General features: G+C 40.6%; 1 protein-coding gene across 1 annotated transcript in view; it reads right to left on the reverse strand.

Moving 5' to 3' along the window:
* LOC121457937 (phospholipid-transporting ATPase ABCA3-like) overlaps window positions 1–21,006 on the reverse strand; it is a 95,949-nt gene that overhangs the window by 71,097 nt on the left and 3,846 nt on the right. The window contains exons 3-9 of the mRNA XM_041667023.1: window positions 20,523–20,650; window positions 18,621–18,780; window positions 14,520–14,779; window positions 5,473–5,589; window positions 5,036–5,153; window positions 4,603–4,776; window positions 1,111–1,292 (exon numbers count right to left, since the gene is read on the reverse strand). Coding sequence (XP_041522957.1) covers window positions 1,111–1,292; window positions 4,603–4,776; window positions 5,036–5,153; window positions 5,473–5,589; window positions 14,520–14,779; window positions 18,621–18,780; window positions 20,523–20,650 — 1,139 coding nt within the window. The remainder of the gene's footprint in view (window positions 1–1,110; window positions 1,293–4,602; window positions 4,777–5,035; window positions 5,154–5,472; window positions 5,590–14,519; window positions 14,780–18,620; window positions 18,781–20,522; window positions 20,651–21,006) is intronic.

Raw genomic sequence — 21,006 nt, forward strand, 5'->3', positions numbered from 1 at the left:
TCTCACTACATGGCATGTGTATCTGGAGGAAATGACGTTAAACAAAATAACCCATATACAGGAAGACATATGTATTGATATATATATATATATATATATGGTGTCATATATATGATATATGTATACATATTATATATATATGATATATATCATGTTCCCATACATGTGTGAAAGTTAAAAAATGCTGATTTCTTAGAAATGAGTCACTACAGGCTAGGCAATGGAGGGAGAAAATGGGAAAAATGAACTTAAAGGGAATATGACCTACTGTTCTAGAGCATGGTAGGGTGACTATAATTTACAGTAATCTATTAATGTATCTTCTACAGGACTAAAAGAGAGGAATTCAAAGTTTTTCAAAACAAAGAAATGATAATGCAAATGGCAATTAACCTGATTTAATCAAATATCCATCATATATGGATATTAAAATTATATACCACTGTCCATAAATATGCAGGCTTTATATCAATAAAAAATTAAAAAGAGACATGGGCACAATTTGTCCTCTCCTAACTAGGGTCTACAGATATTACCATGTATCCATTCAGATGGGATTTCTTTGCAGAAAATAATTTCATTCCATAAATACATATGGCAAACAATAGAGTTATAGTGCAGCAAGAACGAGGAATTGTGGTGGCTAATCTTCATTGTCTACTTAATTACCTCGAGATTTGCCAAGGTACTCAGGAAAACACATTTCTGAGTATGTCTCTGAGAGGTTTTCCAGAGAAAAATAACTAAGGGGAAGAAACAATCTTGACTATGCGCAGCAACACCCAGTAACCCAGGCACTGACAGAATAAAGGTGAAGAGGGCAAGATCCCACCAGCAAAGACATCCCGGCTCTGTTTCTTGACCTCTGAGATGAGCAGCTTTGTTCTGTCAGGCTCTGCCTCTCCTCATCTCAAAGCGACATGGCTAAGGGACTGCAGACTGAAGCCTGAATCAATCTTTAACTTGTTCCTCTCAGTTGTTTGTCGCTGGAACAGTAGATCTAGACCACAGCCCCCAGGAAGAGACTGTTAACTTAATCCTGCTTATTCTTTGCAAACTAGCTACAGAGGGACTAGGGGTTCTAAACAACGTGTGTGAAGGTGCACTCACCTGCAGGAAAAAGTTCCAGGGCTTAGGTATACCATACTTCCCTGGAAAGACAGCATCTATGTACCAGGCCACAATGCCATACAAAAAAGCAGTAAATAAAAACATTCCTATTATATGAGCCAAAGTTAAGTCATCATCGGCATTTATTTTTGTAGCGATGTTGTACCACTGAGCACCATGCCCTGAAACAAAATGGAAGACAGTTATTTCAGATGTCCAACAATGGCTGAAGCAAACATGTACAAGGCATATAGGTCCTTGGGTTCACAGATAAACACAAGGAAAACCAGAAATGTTAAACATGCAGTACTGACTCTTAAAGAAGCAGATATATAACCCATTGTTCTCCCAAAAAGCTAGGAATGGAAATGGCTAATAGCATGGTGCCCTGTGTGCTACCTCTATGGCTAGCCCACACTGGCTCCCTCAGACCCTTATCTTGAGATTGTTTATCTCAGTCAATCTATAGCACTCTCTTCCTCCAGACCCGTATCATGAGCATTGTCTGCTTTCTTAGTTAACCTACAGAAACTATCCTGGAATATGGAAGATGTCACTTGTACTTTATAACAGTTTCAATGTAGTCATGTCTTAAGCTTTTTATCAACAGGGATTGAGTTCATTATCACCAAGAAATTTTATTCCAAATTTGCTGTGCTTAAATTTGCCTAAAATAAACTAGCCAGGGTCAGATTTTTGAAGTTTGAACCAACACTGGCTACTGAGTTTTGTTGAACCAGACTTCCATCTTGCCTTTTGCATATCAACATTGTGCTGGCCACATTGTTTGTAGAAACCCCCACCATTCCCAGCTGCTTTGAGATTAAATAAGGAAGAAATTGCCCTTGCATTCTGGAGACACATGCTGTTGAGTTGTTATTTGGTGATGCCCTTACATTTAGGTTGCCCAGGAGGAAAAGGAAGCAAACAGTAATGGAAGGAGACCTCTAGCCAAGTCCAACTAAAAGTTACAGGGACGTAAACAATCACACAAAATCATAGAACCATTAATACAAATATCTGTGTTGCAAGACAGCAGTACCCCAGTTCTCTAAGGCAAATCATCATGACAACAACCAAGAATACGTATAAACTTCTACTCGTCAGTAAGAAGAAATAAGGTTCAACTTCTGTTTTCCAGGCTAGCATGTAGGAGATTGGAAGTTACTGCTGGGTAAAAGTAAAAGCTGTACTGACAAACACAAGAAAAATGAAAATATGAGACAGCACACTCCTTAAAGTGAATAACTAGTAACAGGTCCCAAAGATATCGAAGTGTGTGATATGCCAGATGAAGAATTCAATGGAATGATTTTAAAAGAGGCTAGTGAATACAGATAGTCAAATGAATTAAGGAAGATAATTCAAAAATATAAATGAGAGATGTAGTAAAAACTCGCAATTTTGAAACATAATTCAAGAGAAACCTTTAAAATTAGAAGCTCTGTAAATCAAGCATAAAAGCCTCAACAGACAGATCAGTTAGAAGAAAGAGTACATTCTAGAAAAATAAAGAAACAACAAAAACAAAACACAAGATCTCCAAGACATCACCAAATGACCAAATATCTGTCTAATCAGCATTTCCAGGGGAGAAGGGCTACAGGTTGAGGATCCAGAAGGTCTAGTCAATGAAATAATACCCCAAGGCATCCAAATGTTGGTGAAAATGTAGACTTTTTAAGGTACAGGAAGCACTTGGAACAGCAAAAATAAATTACACTCCTCCAGAGTAACCACGCTGAAATGCTTTACAGTTAGATCTTTGACAATCCAGGACAAATAGAGAATATTAAAACATGCACGAGATAAGGACCAAGTAACACACAGAGAGAAACTAAGTGGAGTGAAAGTAGGTTTCTTGGAGGAAACACTAGACGACAGAGGGGACAGAATGATGGAAATATGGAAGAACTAGCAGCAATCCCACTCAGAGGTATGGATACAAACTGAAGTCCAGGTTGAGACTATTAAAAATATACAAAATATGAAATAAGTTAGACGCCTGTCACAAGGCAAAGGGATAAAGAACATTGGCCGACATGCACAGTAGAACATTATTCAGAAATAAAGAAGAATGAAATCTTCATTTGCAGTAAACTGGGTGAAGCTAGAAGTTATCTTGCTAAGTAAAATGAGCCAGACACAAGTGTAAAGGCAATATATTTTGTAATACGTGGAAACAGTGAAAAAAGATGACCTGAAAGTTAAAAAAAAAAAAAAGCTACAAGATAGTAAGAACTATGCAACAGGAAGAATTGAGATAGGATAGGAAATCAATGACCATCAAATCATGATACATGAAAGTATAGAAATATCATAATCCTATTGATTTATATAAATAATATATATTAGAAATTAAAATAAAAACAAAACAGAAAAGTTGAAAGATCCGCAAAGAGATTATGTGGTGGTTTGAATGGGAATGGCCCCAGAGGCTCACGTTTGAATGCCTGGTTCCCATTAGTGGAACTGACTGGGAAGAGTCAGGGGATGAGGTGTGTCACAGAGGTGGGTTCTGAGGCTTCCAAGGCCTCCTAACATCTTGACTGTGCCTGCCTTCTGCTTGCAGCTTTGGGATGTGAGCTCTCATCCTACTGTCATGCCTTTGCTCTGCCCTCATGGCCCCTAACCCTCAGAAACCGTAAGCCCAGAGAATGCTTTCTTTTGTGAGCTGTCTTGGCCATGGTGTTTTAGCATAGCAGTAAAAGCCTAAGACAGGCTGTATCTGTAAAGAGCAAGAAGAATAAAAGCTCAGCAAAGAACATCTAAGCATGTATGTTTTCACTGTGTACCTTACCAAATACTTAAAGGATAATTAACACCAGTTTTTCTCAGACTCTTCCAAAGAGAAAACAGATGAAGAATGAAATAATTCCTATGTCAATATATAAGGTCACCATTATGACAATATACCAAAATTAAACAAAGACATCACAAAAAGAATCATAGAAACTTCTCCAGTTATAGGATGCAAGATTAAAACACAAAGCCCATTGTACTAAGAATAACAAAGAATGAAAACACAATGCCACTTACCATCATTCTAAATAAAGCTAAACACTTAAGCATATTCTTTGATAGACCACAACCCTATTTGGATTTTTCTCAGTGGGATAAATTCATCTATGAAAAAGCTCAAATCATATCAATGGTGAAACACTGACACCTTTCAGTGTGACAAGCTTCTGTTGTCAGGGGTGACAAAATTATCCCCTAGAAGAGACATAGATATGCATATGCACACAAACATAAATACCTAATATATTACTTGTAATATTGCTTATGTAATTTTTAGTTCTCCTGTACATGTATATTTATGTCCACAGTAAGTACATGCATAATACACACAACAAAATGCTTTATGATAAAGCCTGTGTGAGAGACCACTCAAACACACTTGACCCATGCTCTCCCCCACCCCTGTATGTCCGGTCCTTTCCTTCCAGGTTGCAAATTAATGAAGGTGCTACCCCACCAGGGGAGACTTACCTTTCATTTCCATCTTGCATATTAAGTCAGCCCCAAAAGCTAGCGCTGTGTTGGTGATGAGGCTGAGAGCCAGCTTCCCCCCGAGGCTTGTCTGACCATACCTCTGAGCTATGATTAAGTAAGGAAAAAATGTGAGAAAGTGGAGGAAACCTGCAATGGAAGAGGCCACAGATGCTGCAAAGGGAGAAGGAAAAGATGGTTAGTCAACACAAGCTGCAGCAGCTAGAAACAAAGAGGGGGGACTCTTTCAGCCACCCCCACATCACCTGCATCTTTCACTGTGCCTAGTGCACAGAAGGGGCCCCATAGAGACTCTGACTTAAATGAATAGTATAAGAAGATGTGTTCCTGAAACTGATCCAGTGGCATCTGAAACTGAGGGTCCCTCTCAGTCAACTCTCAGGATGTCTCATGGAAGGCGCCTCCGACTCACCTCTGTCAAAGAGTGTGCTGATCATGAAGCCAAGTAACATTGAGGAGATGGCAAAACACAGGAAATAGAAGGCAATGAACAGCGGGTCGCTATGTTGAAAGACTTGCTCGTGTGTAATCTGATGACATAATTACAAAGCTGGTTTAATCCCAAGTGAAGTGATGAAGAAAAAAAGGCACGAAAGTAAAGGAAAATACGAAGGGCTGGCCCCAGTGAAGTGAATCAAGCCACTCAGAGATTTTGAAGGCATTGCCTACAGAAGGGACAGTCACCTAGTCTCTTTTTCACCTTCTGATCGACTAGACCTTTTGAACGTCCACAGTGGAGTAAGGGCAAAACGCATTTACTCTTCTTCAGCAAACTAATACACTTTGCCCACACCTCCACTTCTCCTCCCTCTGAAAGCGGTGGTGTGCTGCATACACGTGGATACTTGCCTTGAGAAATAAAATTCCACACAGCAAACAGATGATAATCAAATACATCAACAAGAAGGTGACAAAATACGAGAACCAGAGCATAGCATTGCTGAGTCCTACCATGAGCTGGTATTCCTGAAGGAGAAGCAACATAAGCCAAGTGTCATAAAAAACACATTTCAAAATGCCTCCACACATAAATTACCTCCATGGCTTGAATCTCACATCCCCGTTTACGGACAAAGAAAACCAGGCCTCGCAATAGCCAAATGACCTACCTAAAACTTTGTACCTAATGAGAGGTGTAATTTCTACCCAGAATTCTGGGTGCAGAATTTGTTGTTTTCTCCTAAGACTTAGCAAGTTCTGATTCTGAGATAAAAAGCACCTTTAAAAACTAAAAATTAAAATCCAAGTGCACACCTTTGATCCCAACACTGGGGAGGCATAGGCTGGCAGATCTCTGAGTTTGAGGCTAGCCTGGTCTATAGAGTGAGTTTCAGGACAGCCAGAACTACACAGAGAAACTCTGTCTCGAAAAAACAGATAAGCAAGATTAATCTTCTTTTCATTATATCCTGCTTCTAGGAAATAATAAACTCAGAAGGTAAATACATTTCAATTCCATTGTAGATTTGAGCAGGGCTAGGCCAATTATGACCTGTGAGTTGATTACCATCTTAAATTTTTATAAATAAAGTCTTATGGGCACGAAGCCACCTTTATTCAAGTCAACACTGACTAGAACTGCTTCATCCTACAGTGTCCAGGGGCCTAGAGAGATGGCCCAGTTGTTAAGAGCACTGGGTTTCTAGTGTTGTGATAGAATACCACAACCAAAAACCGCTTAGGGAAGAAAAGGGTTGATTTTAGCTAACGCCTCTCAGGTTATACTTCCATCACTGAGGAAATTCAGAGAGGACTGGAGGAAAGAGCTGATGCAGAGTCCTTGGGGGTGCTGGTGTAGAATATTTTAAGATGTGTTACATTTGTTAACACCTAATAATCTAATAAAGACCTGAACAACCAATAGCGAGGCAGGTAAAAGCCTATACCGGGCTGGCAGGCAGAGAGAGTAAATAAGAGAAATCTGGGAGGAAAAGGAGGAGGAGCAAGAGAACAAGAGGAGGACAATGGGGGCCAGCCACTAGCCGCCAAGCCACCCAACCAGTCACAGACTGGCTGGAAGTAAGACATACAGACATGAGAAAGGAAAAGCCTCAGAGGCAAATGGTAGTTGGGATAATTTAAGATAAGAAGAAGGAGCTAGAAACAAACCAAGCTAGTCAGGCATTTATGAGAAAGAATACGACTCCCTGTGTTTTATTTGGGAGCTGGGTGGCAGGCCCCTCAAAAGTCCTAAAAAGTAGACTAAAAAATAACAAACTACAGAGTGCTACTTGCTGGCTTGTTGCCATTGCTTGCACAGCCTGCTTTCTTATATGTAGTAATAAGGGGCGCGGGGCTGCCTCCCCAACACCCCGGCTGCCTGCTCGGCTAGCTTATGCCCCAAAATAATTACACGGACACTGTATTCTTTTAACACTGCTTAGCCCATTCTCTTCTAGGCTAATTCTCACATATTAATTTAGCCCATTTCTAATCATCTGTGTGTAGCACCCCAAGGTACGCTTACCGGGGAGATTCTAGCCTAGTCCATCCTGGGTCGGAGCTTCATCCCGGGAGCGGGGCATGGCGTCTCTCTCAGGCGTCTGCTCCCAAGAGCAGAGCTGTGAGTCTCTGATCTCACTTCCTCTTCCTCCCAGCGTTCTGTCCTGTTTTCTCCTCCCACCTATCCTCTAACCAATAAAATGGGCCAGGGCAGTTCCTTTATTAGCCAATGACCTTCCTCCATCATTTATACAACTCAGGACTACCTGTCCATAGGTGGCACCACCCACAATGGGCTGGGCCCTCCCCCATCAATCATGAAAATGCCCCACAGATTTGCCTATAGGCCAATCTTATGGAGGCATTTTCTCAGATGGGAGTCCCTCTTCCCAAACAATTTTAGCTTGTGTCAAGTAATATATACACACACACACACACACACAGAGAGAGAGAGAGAGAGAGAGAGAGAGAGAGAGAGAGAGAGAGAGAGAGCCAACCAGCACATTGCTCTTGCAAAGGACCCAGAGACCCAGATTCAGTTCTGGCACCCTCATAATGCTGGAACCACCTGTAACTCCAATTCCAGGGATCTTACACCCTGCCTGGCCTTTGCTGGAAACAGGCATCCTCGTGTGTACAAACATGTAGGAAAAAATAAAGCCAGTTTCAGATCAGAAGCTAGACTGAGAGGCAACAGAATTACGACTCCTTCTGGAGGACTCCCTGTTCCTGCCTCCTCCAGCTGCCTCTGTGTGTCTTTTCCCTAGGCCAGTGACAAAGGAAAACCTTAAGACAATTCAGTTTGGCAGTTTATTTGATGAAAGAATGGTTCATAAAAAAAGGAGGGGCTGTCCCACCCTGCACCGGTAGAGAGTCACCAACCTCTGCTGGCCATGGACACAGGCAGCATCATGGGACACTGACATAGAGAATGTCTGGGTGTGACGACTGCTCAGCCAGCCAGTCCCTTCTTTTTCTGCAGGTCCAGCAAGACCCCAGCCCATGGAGCAGTGCTGCCCATTGTGGGCAGGTCTTTCCATCTCTGCTGGCCTAATCCAGATAGCCCTTCACAGGACCACCCAGAGGTCCCTTGCTAGGTGAATCGGATCCTTTTGAGGGATAGCATTAACTGTCAAGCATCATTGGGAATAGAACGCTGCATAGAGGGGTGGCATTAGGAATACATTTAATCATAGTATAGGATTTACCTCTTTATGTTTGAGAGTTTGAAAAAAATGATCAAAATCTATAAAGTCTAAAATTCCCATGGTCTAAAATCCTGAAAGATGAAAGTGTAATATAACAAAAATACAATGCTAGGAAAAGTATCTAGAAACGTCTTTAAAGACATTATTCATGATAATTATAAAGGAGGCTATTTATTTGGGAAGCACAAAAATGAGAAGTTGACTTTTAGGACACGAGAGACCAGGATTCAAAAGAAACAAAACTGTCCTACCACTGTGTTTAGTTTTGCTAAGCTTACGGTTGGAGTGGGAGTCTCCCATGAGAGAATGCTCTGAACATCGGGCGGACGCCCCCATATAAGAAATACTTACAGACTGTTGTGGTGCACCCTGATGAGGGTGCGCGAGAAAGCAGTTTCCCGCCTAGGTATAAGGACCAATCTCAACTGTCAAACCAGTTGGACTGAGAAGTAGACTAGCGGAGTGCACTCTGGGTAGGTATGTGGGTTGTCTCTAGAGACAATGTGATCATTATGGATGGGTTTCTCATTTGATTCATAATACAACAACACTGTTGGAAAAGGATGGCAGGTAGGAGCCTTCTCCTCCCCCAACTCCCTTTCTCTCCTGTGATGTGAGCTGCGTTGTTTCACCACAGCACCACAGCTCCTGCTCATTCCACACGATGAAATGACAGCTGCTAAACAAGGAACCAAAACAAACCACCCTGTCCTTGTTTCTGTCATGTTGATGAGAAAAGTAAGCACACACCAGGTTAGAGGAGTCAGGGTGGGTTCTGGCAGTGTTTTAGCCACTAGCCTGTGCTCATCGCTGCCTACAATTGACCACGGCTCTGGATTTAGTCCACATGTGCAGTGAAAACCATGCTTGCACTCTTTATGCAAGGACAAGAAGGAAAGAGCAAGGTGAACTTGGGAGAGGAGTCTACCCAGTGCTCAGCTAATTGCGAGTAACTGCCTCGCTGACTGGAGTGGGCACTGAAGCAGAGCCCGTGGTGAGAGACAGAGTAAGCCCAGAGAGGGCAGAGGTGAGCAGGGTAAGTGCTCCAGACACCTTTCGATGTTGCTCCCAGCATCTCCATCTTACAACTCATGACAATATACCCCAGGCCAGGACAGCAGCAACACAGGCAAGGTTGAGGTGGTGGTGGGGGGGGGGGGGTAGGGGTCCAGTTCCCTAGCCAGGCTGAATCAAACCACAATAACCCCAGTCAAGAGAAGGCACTAACATGGAGTTTATGTTAGTAGTGTGCCCAATGTAGTAGGCCTAGACCTGGATTCTCAACCTAAATACTCCTGAGAAAATTTGTGTCGAACATCATCCTGTGTCTTTATGCATTGTAGAGAGCTGTGTGGAGCCGCACCTGATGGTGCTGGCTTCTGCCCTCCGCGATCCCGAAAGCGAGTGCTCTTTGATAATCAACTCCTAATATGGCTAAGGCCTGACTCATGCTATTATCATGCAATGATCGTCAGCTGCTTGCATATGCGTGGACCTATGAGCAGTGCCCACGTGGCAATCCGGGGTTGGCGGCCCATGCCTTTTTAAAGGCTGGGAGAGGTTTGCCCGGGGAGAGAGAGAGGGAGAGGGTAGAGGGTAGAGGGTAGAGGGAGAAGGAGAAGGAGAAGGAGAAGGAGAAGGAGAAGGAGAAAGATTGCTGTGAACAAGGTCCTGAATAAACTGCTTGCAAGAAGAGCTCCGGTGTTGCGTCTTCCTTGCTGGTCAAGGCGGGCGCGACAATGCATATCAAGGTTTCTCGACTTTGATGCTGACAGTTCAGTTTCTCATTACTGGACAATATGTTGGGCACTGTAGGATATTCGACAGTATCCATAATTTCTTCCAACCCCGCTGGAAGTAATATCTATCTTAGTTGTGAAAATTTCCTCCGGACATTGCCAAGTGACCAAGGAAGCAAAACTGCCACAAACTGAGAACCAAAGCTTTAGAAGAAATCCTACTGCCGTTCTACCTATCAAAAGACTATAAAGTAAGAGCTGAGTGTGATGGCATACGCTTATAATCCCAGAAGTTAGGGAACAGAATCAGGAGGATTATGATTTAGTGGCCATCCTGGGCTGTAGAGAATGTGTAAGGTTAACCTGTACTATATTTGAAAGCCTGTCTTTAAAAAAAATCAAAATTTGGGACTATAATTCAATTGAAGAGTATTACCTTGGAATATGCAAGGCCCCGAGTTCCATCCTTAGCACTGAAAATAAGAGTGAGAGAAGGTCTCAAAGGATAAACTGTTTCCAGGGTACCTAAGTGTGCCTCAAAACAAAACAAAAATCCAGGCATGCAAGATTATCAAGTTCCCAATAAAGTAAACGTTGCACTGTCTGGAATTCAATTAAAAATTACCATGTTTCACACACAGCCTCCAGGGTGACTGTGTCGCTTGTGTCTTCTGGTGTTCAGGTTCTTTTCTGGTTACTTCTCTTTGGTGTAAGTGGGTTACACAACTTGTTTCAGTCAGTGGGATGTGCCAAGAGTGAACTCTTGTGCCTGGAATTACACTGGACCCCATAAAGGAGGCTGCTGCACTTGAGTTTTTCAGTTGCTTTGGTCAACATCAAGTCCTGTAATTCTGAGAAGGAGCTGAATTCTGTTCACAGCCATAGAGCTAAGAAGTGAATCTCACCCCTCTGGAGCCTCAGACAGGAGAACAACCTCAGCTGAAACCAAGACAGGGACAGCACAAGATGAAAAAGGTGGGTCATGTGTTAAGTTGCAGTGGTCTTATATGGCAAAGGAGAAATAGGACTGCTCATGAGAAAATGGGTGAACTGGAAACCATGAGATAAAGACATTATGTTTACAAGTCTAATAAAATACAATGAATAAGGAGTAAATTGCATATAGGCACACTAACAGCAGCAGCGTCAAATAAAGTGAAGGAGGAAGTTTCAAAGTGCAATTATCCAGTGTGACGTAATTATCATCCGGTATAACATAATTATTATTCAATATAACATAATTATTATCCAGTATAATTACAGTCACAAGGGTTCGTTGCTGTTGCCACATTCCATCTGTTGAAACAACTTGTATAGATTACAACTGAACACTATATGGATGACTATCGGATGCAAGAGAGTCACTACTGCACAATTCTATTTATGTTCCAAAAGTGAGCTAACACTAACATGGGCTTCCACACTATAAAATATCACTAGCCTTTGGGATAGAGACAGCACAATGATTTGAAAGGGACAGGAGCACAAACTGGATTTTGTTAATTATTTTTGTTTTGCTTTGTTTTAATGAAGGCATAAAGTTGGGTGGGTATAAAAGAGGCTGTGGATCTGGAAGATAGGGAGGTATAATTATAACCAAAGTATGATGCATGAAATTCTCAAAGAATATTTTTTAATTTTATTTTGTTTAAGACTTGGTCTCCCTATGTAGTCCAGGGTGGCCTTGAATTCACAGTGATCCACCTATCTCTGTATCTCAAGTGCTGAGATTAAAGCTGTGTACCACCCATACCTAGCAATGAAAATATTTTTAATTAAATAAAACAAAACTAATAGTAACTTAACTAATTTAAACTGGATAGTTTAAGTTTCTGTGACAGAAAGAATAAACTGGCTGTTTTGGCTGATAGTTAAAAATACATTTGAAAAAGATTATTTCCCAGCTAGGGAAGAAGGAGAAAGGCTTTACAGTGAGAAAAAAAAAATTAAAGGGCCATTCAAAGTGAGCCGTTCTCACTGAGGGGCAAGGGATGGACATGAAATAACATGAGGGACAGACGGCAGTTGGCAAAACTGAAGAGAATTGGTGAAACACTAACAAAAGCTTGAACAGCTAGAAGACAGCATTGCCAGAAATGGAAGAGGCAGAGGAGCCATGAGGGGATGGGAAGAAACAGGGTTTACATTCATTCCCACATGTAACACCCAAGGGAAAAAGACTGGCTTGCTCAGTGTGCACTGACATGGTCATGGTCATGACTGTCTCCATTTCAGAGATGAAGCACAGAGGAGTGACACTTCACACTACAGCGGCAGGAATGGTGAAGATTGATGGGATGCGTTGTGCTACACTCATAAAGCTGAGGTTTCCAGCATGGAAGATTGGGGCCTCGTGATTCACTCCCTTAGCCAAGGAAAAAGAGGATGATGAATGCCCTCATGAAATCTGTCTCTATTAAACCCAAGTATCACTGCTCATTTGGGAATCAACAGACTTACTCAGCTGGACATCATTTGACAGCTCCAAGTGTCTCAACAACAACCTGATGCATGGGAAAATCCTTGAAAGATAAATTTCAAAAATCTGCAGTCAATCATGTACATGTGCACGCCCACTGAATTCTACTTCCTGATCAGCTCCATACATTAATCTCTGTCTGTACATTCACTAACCCAACTCAGGGCAGTTTCCCCCTGCCTTTCCCTGGGTCAGAATCACCTTCAAATTATCTTCTTACCTTTAATCTTGCCTTGCCGTAATAGCCAAGCTTTGTCAGTAGATAATGACCCATGAACCAATCAATCTCATGTGTCATTTCTGTCCATCCTGAGACCTAAGAACGCTTTTTGCATTTTTAAGTGAGTAAAAAGAAGCAGAAAAGAATGTGCAGTGGTGATGCATACAAACTACAATACTCACTATCTTTGGCTTTCCCTTCACGTCATCCAGGCCTCCACACCTCTCTCCACAGCTGCTCTTTCCAGAGGCGACACTGGTAGGCTCACCACCAGGCCAGTTTCAACCCCTCCCTCTGGTGGTGTCTACCTACTGAACCGCTTTATTCTCCACTGCTCAGAATGAGCAAAACCACCTCTGTACTTCAAGAATAACTTTTTCCCCTGGCTATTGTGAACAGAGCAGCAATGAACATGGAAAAGCAAGTATCTCTGTAGTTGGACATAGAGCCCTTTGGATGGTAGAGTGAGATCTTGTGGCAGATCCAAATTCTGAGGAACCTCCATGCTGATTTCCATAGCGGAGGCACCAGTTTGCATTCCCCCCAGCAAGGATTAAGTGACTTTCCCTATAAACATGGCAAAATTTGTTTTCATTAGTTTTTTGTGTTTTTTTTATCTTAGCCATTCTAACAGGGATAAGATGAATTTTCAAAGTAGTTCTAACTGAATTTTACTGGATAGTTAAGAATATTGAACTTTTAAAAAATGTGTTTTAGTCATTTATATTTCATCTTTTGGAAATTTTGCTTAGTTCCATGCTCTGCTTTTTTTAAAAAAAAAATTGGGCAGTTTTCTTTTTTTTTTTTTTTTTTTTTTTTTTTTCGGTTTTTCGAGACAGGGTTTCTCTGTGGTTTTGGAGCCTGTCCTGGAACTAGCTCTTGTAGACCAGGCTGGTCTCGAACTCACACAGATCCGCCTGCCTCTGCCTCCCGAGTGCTGGGATTAAAGGCGTGCGCCACCACCGCCCGGCGGGCAGTTTTCTTGATGTTTAGTTTTTTGCATTTTTTTAACATATTCTAGACACTAACCCTCTCTCTAATGTCCAGCTGGTAAACACCTACTTGGATGATTGACATTTCACATACTAACTTACATCATTACAAGACTTTGAACAATGTGTAAGCAAAGAGTCTGTCTTCTCTTTTCTAAACTACCAGTTGTAGGATGATTATAGACTGTTTTAGACACTTTAAAAATAATATCTCATTTAACTACCGCACTAACTACAAAAGCAGCTATTACAGTCTTTAGTTTACATCTAGAGAAACAGAGGATGATCACAGAGTGAGTTACTGATAAAGCCAGGGTTTTAAACAAAGCCACCAAGTCCTTGGAACAAAGGAGGTAATTAGTAAGGAAGCATTAAACAAATTAGTGGACAGATAAGTGCTTTAACAGCTTTCTGACTTTATAGCCACAATTGTTGATAACACCATCTTGATTTACTTCATACTGAAAACCATCTCAAAGAAGACCACAGGATGAGTAGTTAAAGTATATTTTAAGTTATCTAATTCAAGACCTTGTCTGATTATTTCTTTGTTGCTCATCTCATTCCATAGATAATTTGGGGGCATTAATATTTGACTTCTTTATATAATGTTCTCTCTCATTTAGACAAATCAAGAATTTATTTCTAAATATCAAAAACACAGAAAACTCATTGATGGCATCATGCACACTCCAGCCAGCCCATATCTGCATGCTGTTTCCATGGGATATTCGTTAGCAGAGAAAAGCGTGCACAAAAACCCCCTGCACATACCTGTTCTACTGCCCCACAGTACTACAAATAAAATGAAATTACCTTTAATCGCTTTTCCTTTTCCATCATAATGGTCCCAACAATGACAAGTGCCATTTGAGTAAATGTAAATAAAATTGTCCACGGAAACATGGATATGAAAGACCACAAGAAATTGTCCTGGGTGAAAGCAGGGTATGGGAATCGGTTCGCATGAATGGTGGCGTTAGCAAACATGTCTTCAGCCGCTCTACCACTATGATACACCATGATGGCCTTATCTAAAGAATGTTGCACAACAAGAAATCCTTCTCTGATGTATCCTAAACAAACAAAGAAACAACAAAAAAAACAAAGACTGTTAATTTCAAGGTATTACCATATGGCCAGGGAGATGACAGGAGCAATTCAGATAATGCAAAACTCTTTTTTCCCCATTATTTACATAGAGAGGCGAGCTGTTCTCGAACCCGGGACCTCGGGAACAACAGTCGGAGCTCTTAGCCTCTGAGCCACATGTGCGGCTGCTAATGCAAAACTCTTAACAAAGCAATTTTACAAATACCAATTGTGATTTGAGACACATGAAATCTTACTGCTGTCCTCAAAATTAAAATAGTGAATGAAAATAATACTATAACTTTATGTAGATCTTTATCAACCATGATAATTTAAAAATATTAAACAAAACTATTCTTATGCCTGTGTCCTTCCAAAATTCATATGCTGAAATCTAATACTTGGTATATTTTTAAAAGGTAAGACCTGGGTTCTAAGTATTCCACCCACATGGACTGCTCTGAAAAAGGAAGGGAGGGAGTGGTCTAGTCCTTACCCTGCTTCTCCCTCTCCTATGTGATGCAACAACCACCAGTCTTCCCTCCAAGGATGGAGCAAAAAGCTGCCACTTGGGAAGCACACAGCAAGCCCTGACCAGAGATCTAGTCTGTGGGCGCTGGGAGCTTGGTGAGAAACAACCTTCTATTATAAGCATCATGGCATTTTGCTATGCCACCCTGGAACAGGCTAAAATAATTCTACACACTGAGATATGTCATTGGAAGGAAATTCTAAACAAGAAGTAAATCCCATTTACAATACATCAAAAGGAGTAAAGTCAACACAAACATCCAAGGAGAGGAAAAGCTTGCAAACACTGGGGAGACAAAGGCAACACACCTAAATGAAAAGATGTCTACTATTTTGGGGCTTGGAAAATGAATACTATTTAAAGGTCATGTCTAAGGAGACTAGATAAACATCTATGTGGAACCTGAAAGGACCAACAAATAACCAAAGCAATCTACAGAAAAAAAGATCAAAGCTGGAGCCTTTATATGCATTGATTTTAAAACTCATTACAATGATAGTGTAACCAAAAAGTGTATATATCATAGACTATGTGTAGAGACATAGACAATAATGTAGTCATAGTTAATAACACTGTAGTGTGCACTTTAAAACGCCATTAAAGGTAGACATCAAACTTGACATTCACCTGTAAAGTTCATGGATTGCACATGGTGGCACACACCTTTAATCCCAGCACTTGGGAAACTGAGCTGATGTGGATCTCTGTGAGTTCAAGGGCAGTTTGGTCTACACAAGTTCTAGGCCAGCCAGAAACTAAAAACCAAACCCAAACTAAAACCTCTTGTAGCAAATTCTGCTCTGCTCCTCTCACCCACCACCATTCTCAGCCTTTCTGAGGCAGCTGCTGTTTGGATATGGTCTGCTGCTTCATGGACTTCATTTGCTGAAGACTTGGGTCCCAGTGTGGTAATGCAGAGGGAGCCACATGGGGATGACCAGGTTATGACTGACATCGGGACAGCCTCATGATTTCATGGAGTGGACAAGTCTGGGGGTGTGAATTAATTCCCGTAAGCCTCAATTATAAAGTGAGTAAGCCTGGCTCCTCACTGCCCCTTGGCCCCTTGGTCGCATGCACGCCCTTTCAGCATTTAAAACTTTCTGCTTCTCCACTATGTTGCTGTGCAGCTGGGAGGAGACAAAAACAGGAAGGAATGCTGTGGCCAATCCAGATAAACATCACTCAGGCTCAGGTAGTCATGGTGACACAAAACAGATGAGCATCAAAGTCCTAAGAACTGGTGTCACAGCACTTTGGTGATGATACAGAGCTTATGACTCTTTTCTTAATCTCTATCAGATTAAAAAACATGACCCAAAGTGTTTAACACATATAAAAGAATCTAAGCAAAAACAAACAACCAACCAAACAGAAAAGCAGGCCAAGTTACAAAAGCAAAAGAAATGTCAAATTTCAATTTAAAATATTAACTTACTAGAGATGCCCATTTGCAACTTACATTTTTCTGGTTTTTTTTTTCTTTCTTGTTTTAAAAGCTTTTATTTTTTAAAATGGAAAAAAGAAACTCTTTTCAAAAGTACCTTTTCAGTCTGGAGATAGTGGCACATACCTGTAATCCTAACACTTGGGAGGGTCAGGCAGGAAGATCATCCCAAGGTTGAAGACATCCTATGCTACATAATGAGCTTAAGGCTAGCCTGGGCTACTGTAGGCAGAGACTGCTCATTTGTTTCCCAGCCACCCAGACCAGAAAAATAACACAGAAACTATATTAATTACAACACTGTTTGGCCAATGACTCTAGCAAATTCCTAGCTAGCTCTTATATCTTAAATTAACCCATTTCTATTAATCTGTGTATTTCCACTAGGCTGTGGCTTGCTGGTAACCATATGTTATTCCTTCAGCAGCTACATGGCATCTCTCTGACTACACCTACTCTCCCTATCTCTGTTGAGATTTCCCACCTGGCTTTACTCTACTAAGCCATTGGCTGAAACAGCTTCTTTAAAAACTAACGGTCATAAAACATATTCACAGCACACATAGTGAAGTCTCACGTCAGGCTACATAGTCAGATTCTACATAAAAAAGTCAATAACCATGATGATAAATGGTCCATCTATCATTATTAGATCACGTCTATATTTTTGGTGAAACTACTTTTATTCCACCAATATTATGGCATTTCCTATTATGTTCTTCTCAAAGAAAACCTTTAAGATGCAATGTATTGATTTTAAGAGATTAGACTCATTCTAAACTTATAGTTAGAAAAATATTTTAAGTGTTTTTGATAAAATAATCTTTTTATCTTTCATAATCTTTCAACTCTAAAGTGACAACTGCTCAAATCTTTACAGAGATCTACATATATTTTCTACAGCTTTAATTCTATATACATACCAGAGTTTGTGATTATTTTAATAGCCACATCAACCTGTCAAGCTGACACATTATTTGGGGGTGGGGGAGGTGGGTAAGAGAATGTGTGTGTGCGTGTGTGTGCGCGAGTGCGTGCACCCATGCGTGAGTATGCAGAAGTCAGAGGTTCACTTCTCTGCCTCACTTATTTGAGACAGGGTCTCTCAGTCAATCTGTAGCGCCTCGCTTTGGCTATTACTGCTGACCAGCAAGCCTCAGTGGCTTGCTTGTCTCCACATCTCCAGCACCCATGCCAGCCTTTCCATAGGCGATGAGATCCAGACAAGAACTCTACCCACTGAGTCATCTCCACAACCCAGTCTGATACATTCTGAACAATGTACTTGTTTGGATGACTTTTACTCTTTTGATTTTACTGATAATAGTAAAATCATACATAGTTTTTGTCTCCTATTGAATAATTGAAAAATATTCTCAGGACCTGATATTTAACACAAAGGTCTTACTGGTGTTACTTTTTTCTTCCTTCCAGGTAATTTGTATCACAAATTTAAATTTATCATCATGACCTGATAAAAAGCTGATATTCATCAACATAAATATATAAGATATATATGTTTGTGGAACATACATATATATCCTATACATATGTACATATGTTTATATAGAGAGATGTCTATATATGTACACATATATTGAGCCAAGAGAGGCACAAATTATCCACTAAAATGATATAAATGCACAGAAACAAGAAAATTAATTTGAGAAATAAAGAAAATAGTATCAAATTTTATGTTTGTTAATAAAAATAAGATTTAAACCACAATAAATTGTAATGAATAAATAAGTCATCTTGTTCATGCAGAGGAAAAAAAGAAAGCCCACACCTAATGACTGCTCATACACAGTAAAAATAAAGTGCATTTAAAGATCTGCTAACTAACCAGGGTCCCCCCCATCGTGTTCATGTAAGTTCCGGGGTCCTAGAGAAGGCAGGGGTGGGAAGAGAGTCGATGTGTTCCAGTCCTTTGCTCGCGGGTCCATAGATGGACGAAAGGGATTGTAAGGATTATAGAGACGACCAAAGCGCAAATTATATTTTACCTAGAATGGGAGTCAAAGACAAACATGTTAAACCAAAGATTAGCAGTGATAGGTAAATTTTGTTTTTTAATTAAATATGTTTGTTTTGGGGACAGAAAACCAACAGAATCATTATGGCATGGAACAACTAATACACTGCAAAGCTATAACCACAGCTGAAGTGCAAAATAAATTCCACAGATCCTCTCTATCATCTCCATATGCAACAAGGGTGCAAGAGTCAGCACCGTGACTGTTCCTTTCTAGTCCCACCTTTATTCTGCCTGCTGAGTGAGAAAAAAAAAACAAACCTTAGAGAGCCTGGGAAAATGGCTCAGAGGTTAAGAACTCTTGTTGATCTTGTAGAGGACCCGGGTTCAGTTCTCAGTACCCATGTGGCAGCTCACAACCATCCATAACTCTAATTTTAGGGGGCCTACTGCCCTCTTCTAACCTTTGGGGTAACAGATATACATGCTGTGTACATATATGCATGCAGGCAAAACATTCATACACATAAAAGGGATTAAATAAATATAAAAATATTTTTCAAAATCTACTAGAGGGGCTGGAAGCTGGTTCAGTCAGTAAAGTACTTGTTTCACAAACATGATTAACTGAGTTCATATCTCCACAATCTATATAAAAAGCTAGGTGTGGTAGCATGAGCCTGTGGGCACAGCACTGAGGATATTGAGACAAGAAAATCCCTAAGGCTTATAAGCCAGACAGTCTAGCTGAATAGCAAATTCTGGGTTCAGTGAGAGACCCTGCCTCAAAAACTGGGGTATAGAAGCAACTGAGGAAGACACCAACGTCAGCCCCTCACCTCCATATGTATGCACACATGCATGTACATAGACACACATAAGCACATATTTATAAAGTTACATACTGTTCTCTCTCTCTCCCCCATCTCTCCTCTCTCTCTCACATACACACACATACACGCAACACACACACTCACACAAATCTACTAGAATGCCACCATCAAGATGGGAGAAATGAAACAGAGTACATGGATAGATAAAAGACAAATTATATTGCCTCAAAGAGTCACTTTTAAGAACACACAGAAACAAAATTGCAGGGAAGAGAAAAAGACACTGTAGACAAATGTATACCAGAAAAGAGCATGCTTAGATTCAGATATACCTAAATCAAAAGATGTAGAAAGAGCATACAGTGTGCACACTGATGCATACTTGTAGCCCCTGTACTTGAGAACTGGGGCAGGAGGATCAGAAGTTCAAGGCCAATCTCATGCATACAGTGAGGCCCTGACTAAAAAAAATGTAAAAAGAGATAGACATTGGACAATTATAAATGTATTGATGTGTCAAGAGAATAAAATAACTGTAAATACTTATCCAGGCAATATCAGAGGTTCCATGGATCCATATGCACATGAGTACACTAAAGAGAAGTCACAGATTATATTGCAATTGTGACTGAGAACTTCAGTAACTCCATTTTCAACAACAGACTAATCACTCAGTCAGAAAATCAATAAGTAAACACACTAGCCTTCAACAACACACAAGCATGTACACAGAGATACACATGCATATACACACACAAGCATGTACACACAGAGAGACACACATGCATATACACACACAAGCATGTACACACAGAGACATACACATGCATATAGACACACAAAGAGACACATACACATTCACACACACACACACACACACATTTAAAAACTCTCAAAGCTAAAAACATGACTGTCAGGTCTTTAAATAAAACTTTCTCACCTGAAGTGGTAATCGTTCATCATTGGTTTTGAACACGTGATCAAACACAATGGCAGCCAGCACATTTGCAGACCTGTTTTCATACTTAATGTATTTCTCAAAAGATTTTTCTGAAGGAAAGCCTCGAACTGTGAAAAGAAAAGTCCAAGTTGCCCACATAAACGTGAAAGGTCTAATGCTTGTTCTTCTTGGCACCAGAAAACACAGCCCTGTCACAACTGTGAAAATTCCAAACATACCACTTAACCAATGACAGTCAGACCAGTACCTAATATACGCCTGGAGTATGGAAAACAAATGAAAAAATAAATTACTAATATGTCATACGTAAGTGCATAAAGACACACACACACACACACAAAAGCGCTTCTTCCATAAGATAATGGAAAGACTGTATTCATGATTTTAAAGAAAATATAAGTTTTTAAATAGTTCTTTAGAAAAGAAAAGGACTGTGCCTGTAATTTAGTGGTAGAGCACTTGC

Source organism: Microtus oregoni, unplaced genomic scaffold, assembly GCF_018167655.1.
Source record: "Microtus oregoni isolate MIOR12 unplaced genomic scaffold, Mior012 000016F_ref0000370, whole genome shotgun sequence".
NCBI lineage: Eukaryota > Metazoa > Chordata > Mammalia > Rodentia > Cricetidae > Microtus > Microtus oregoni.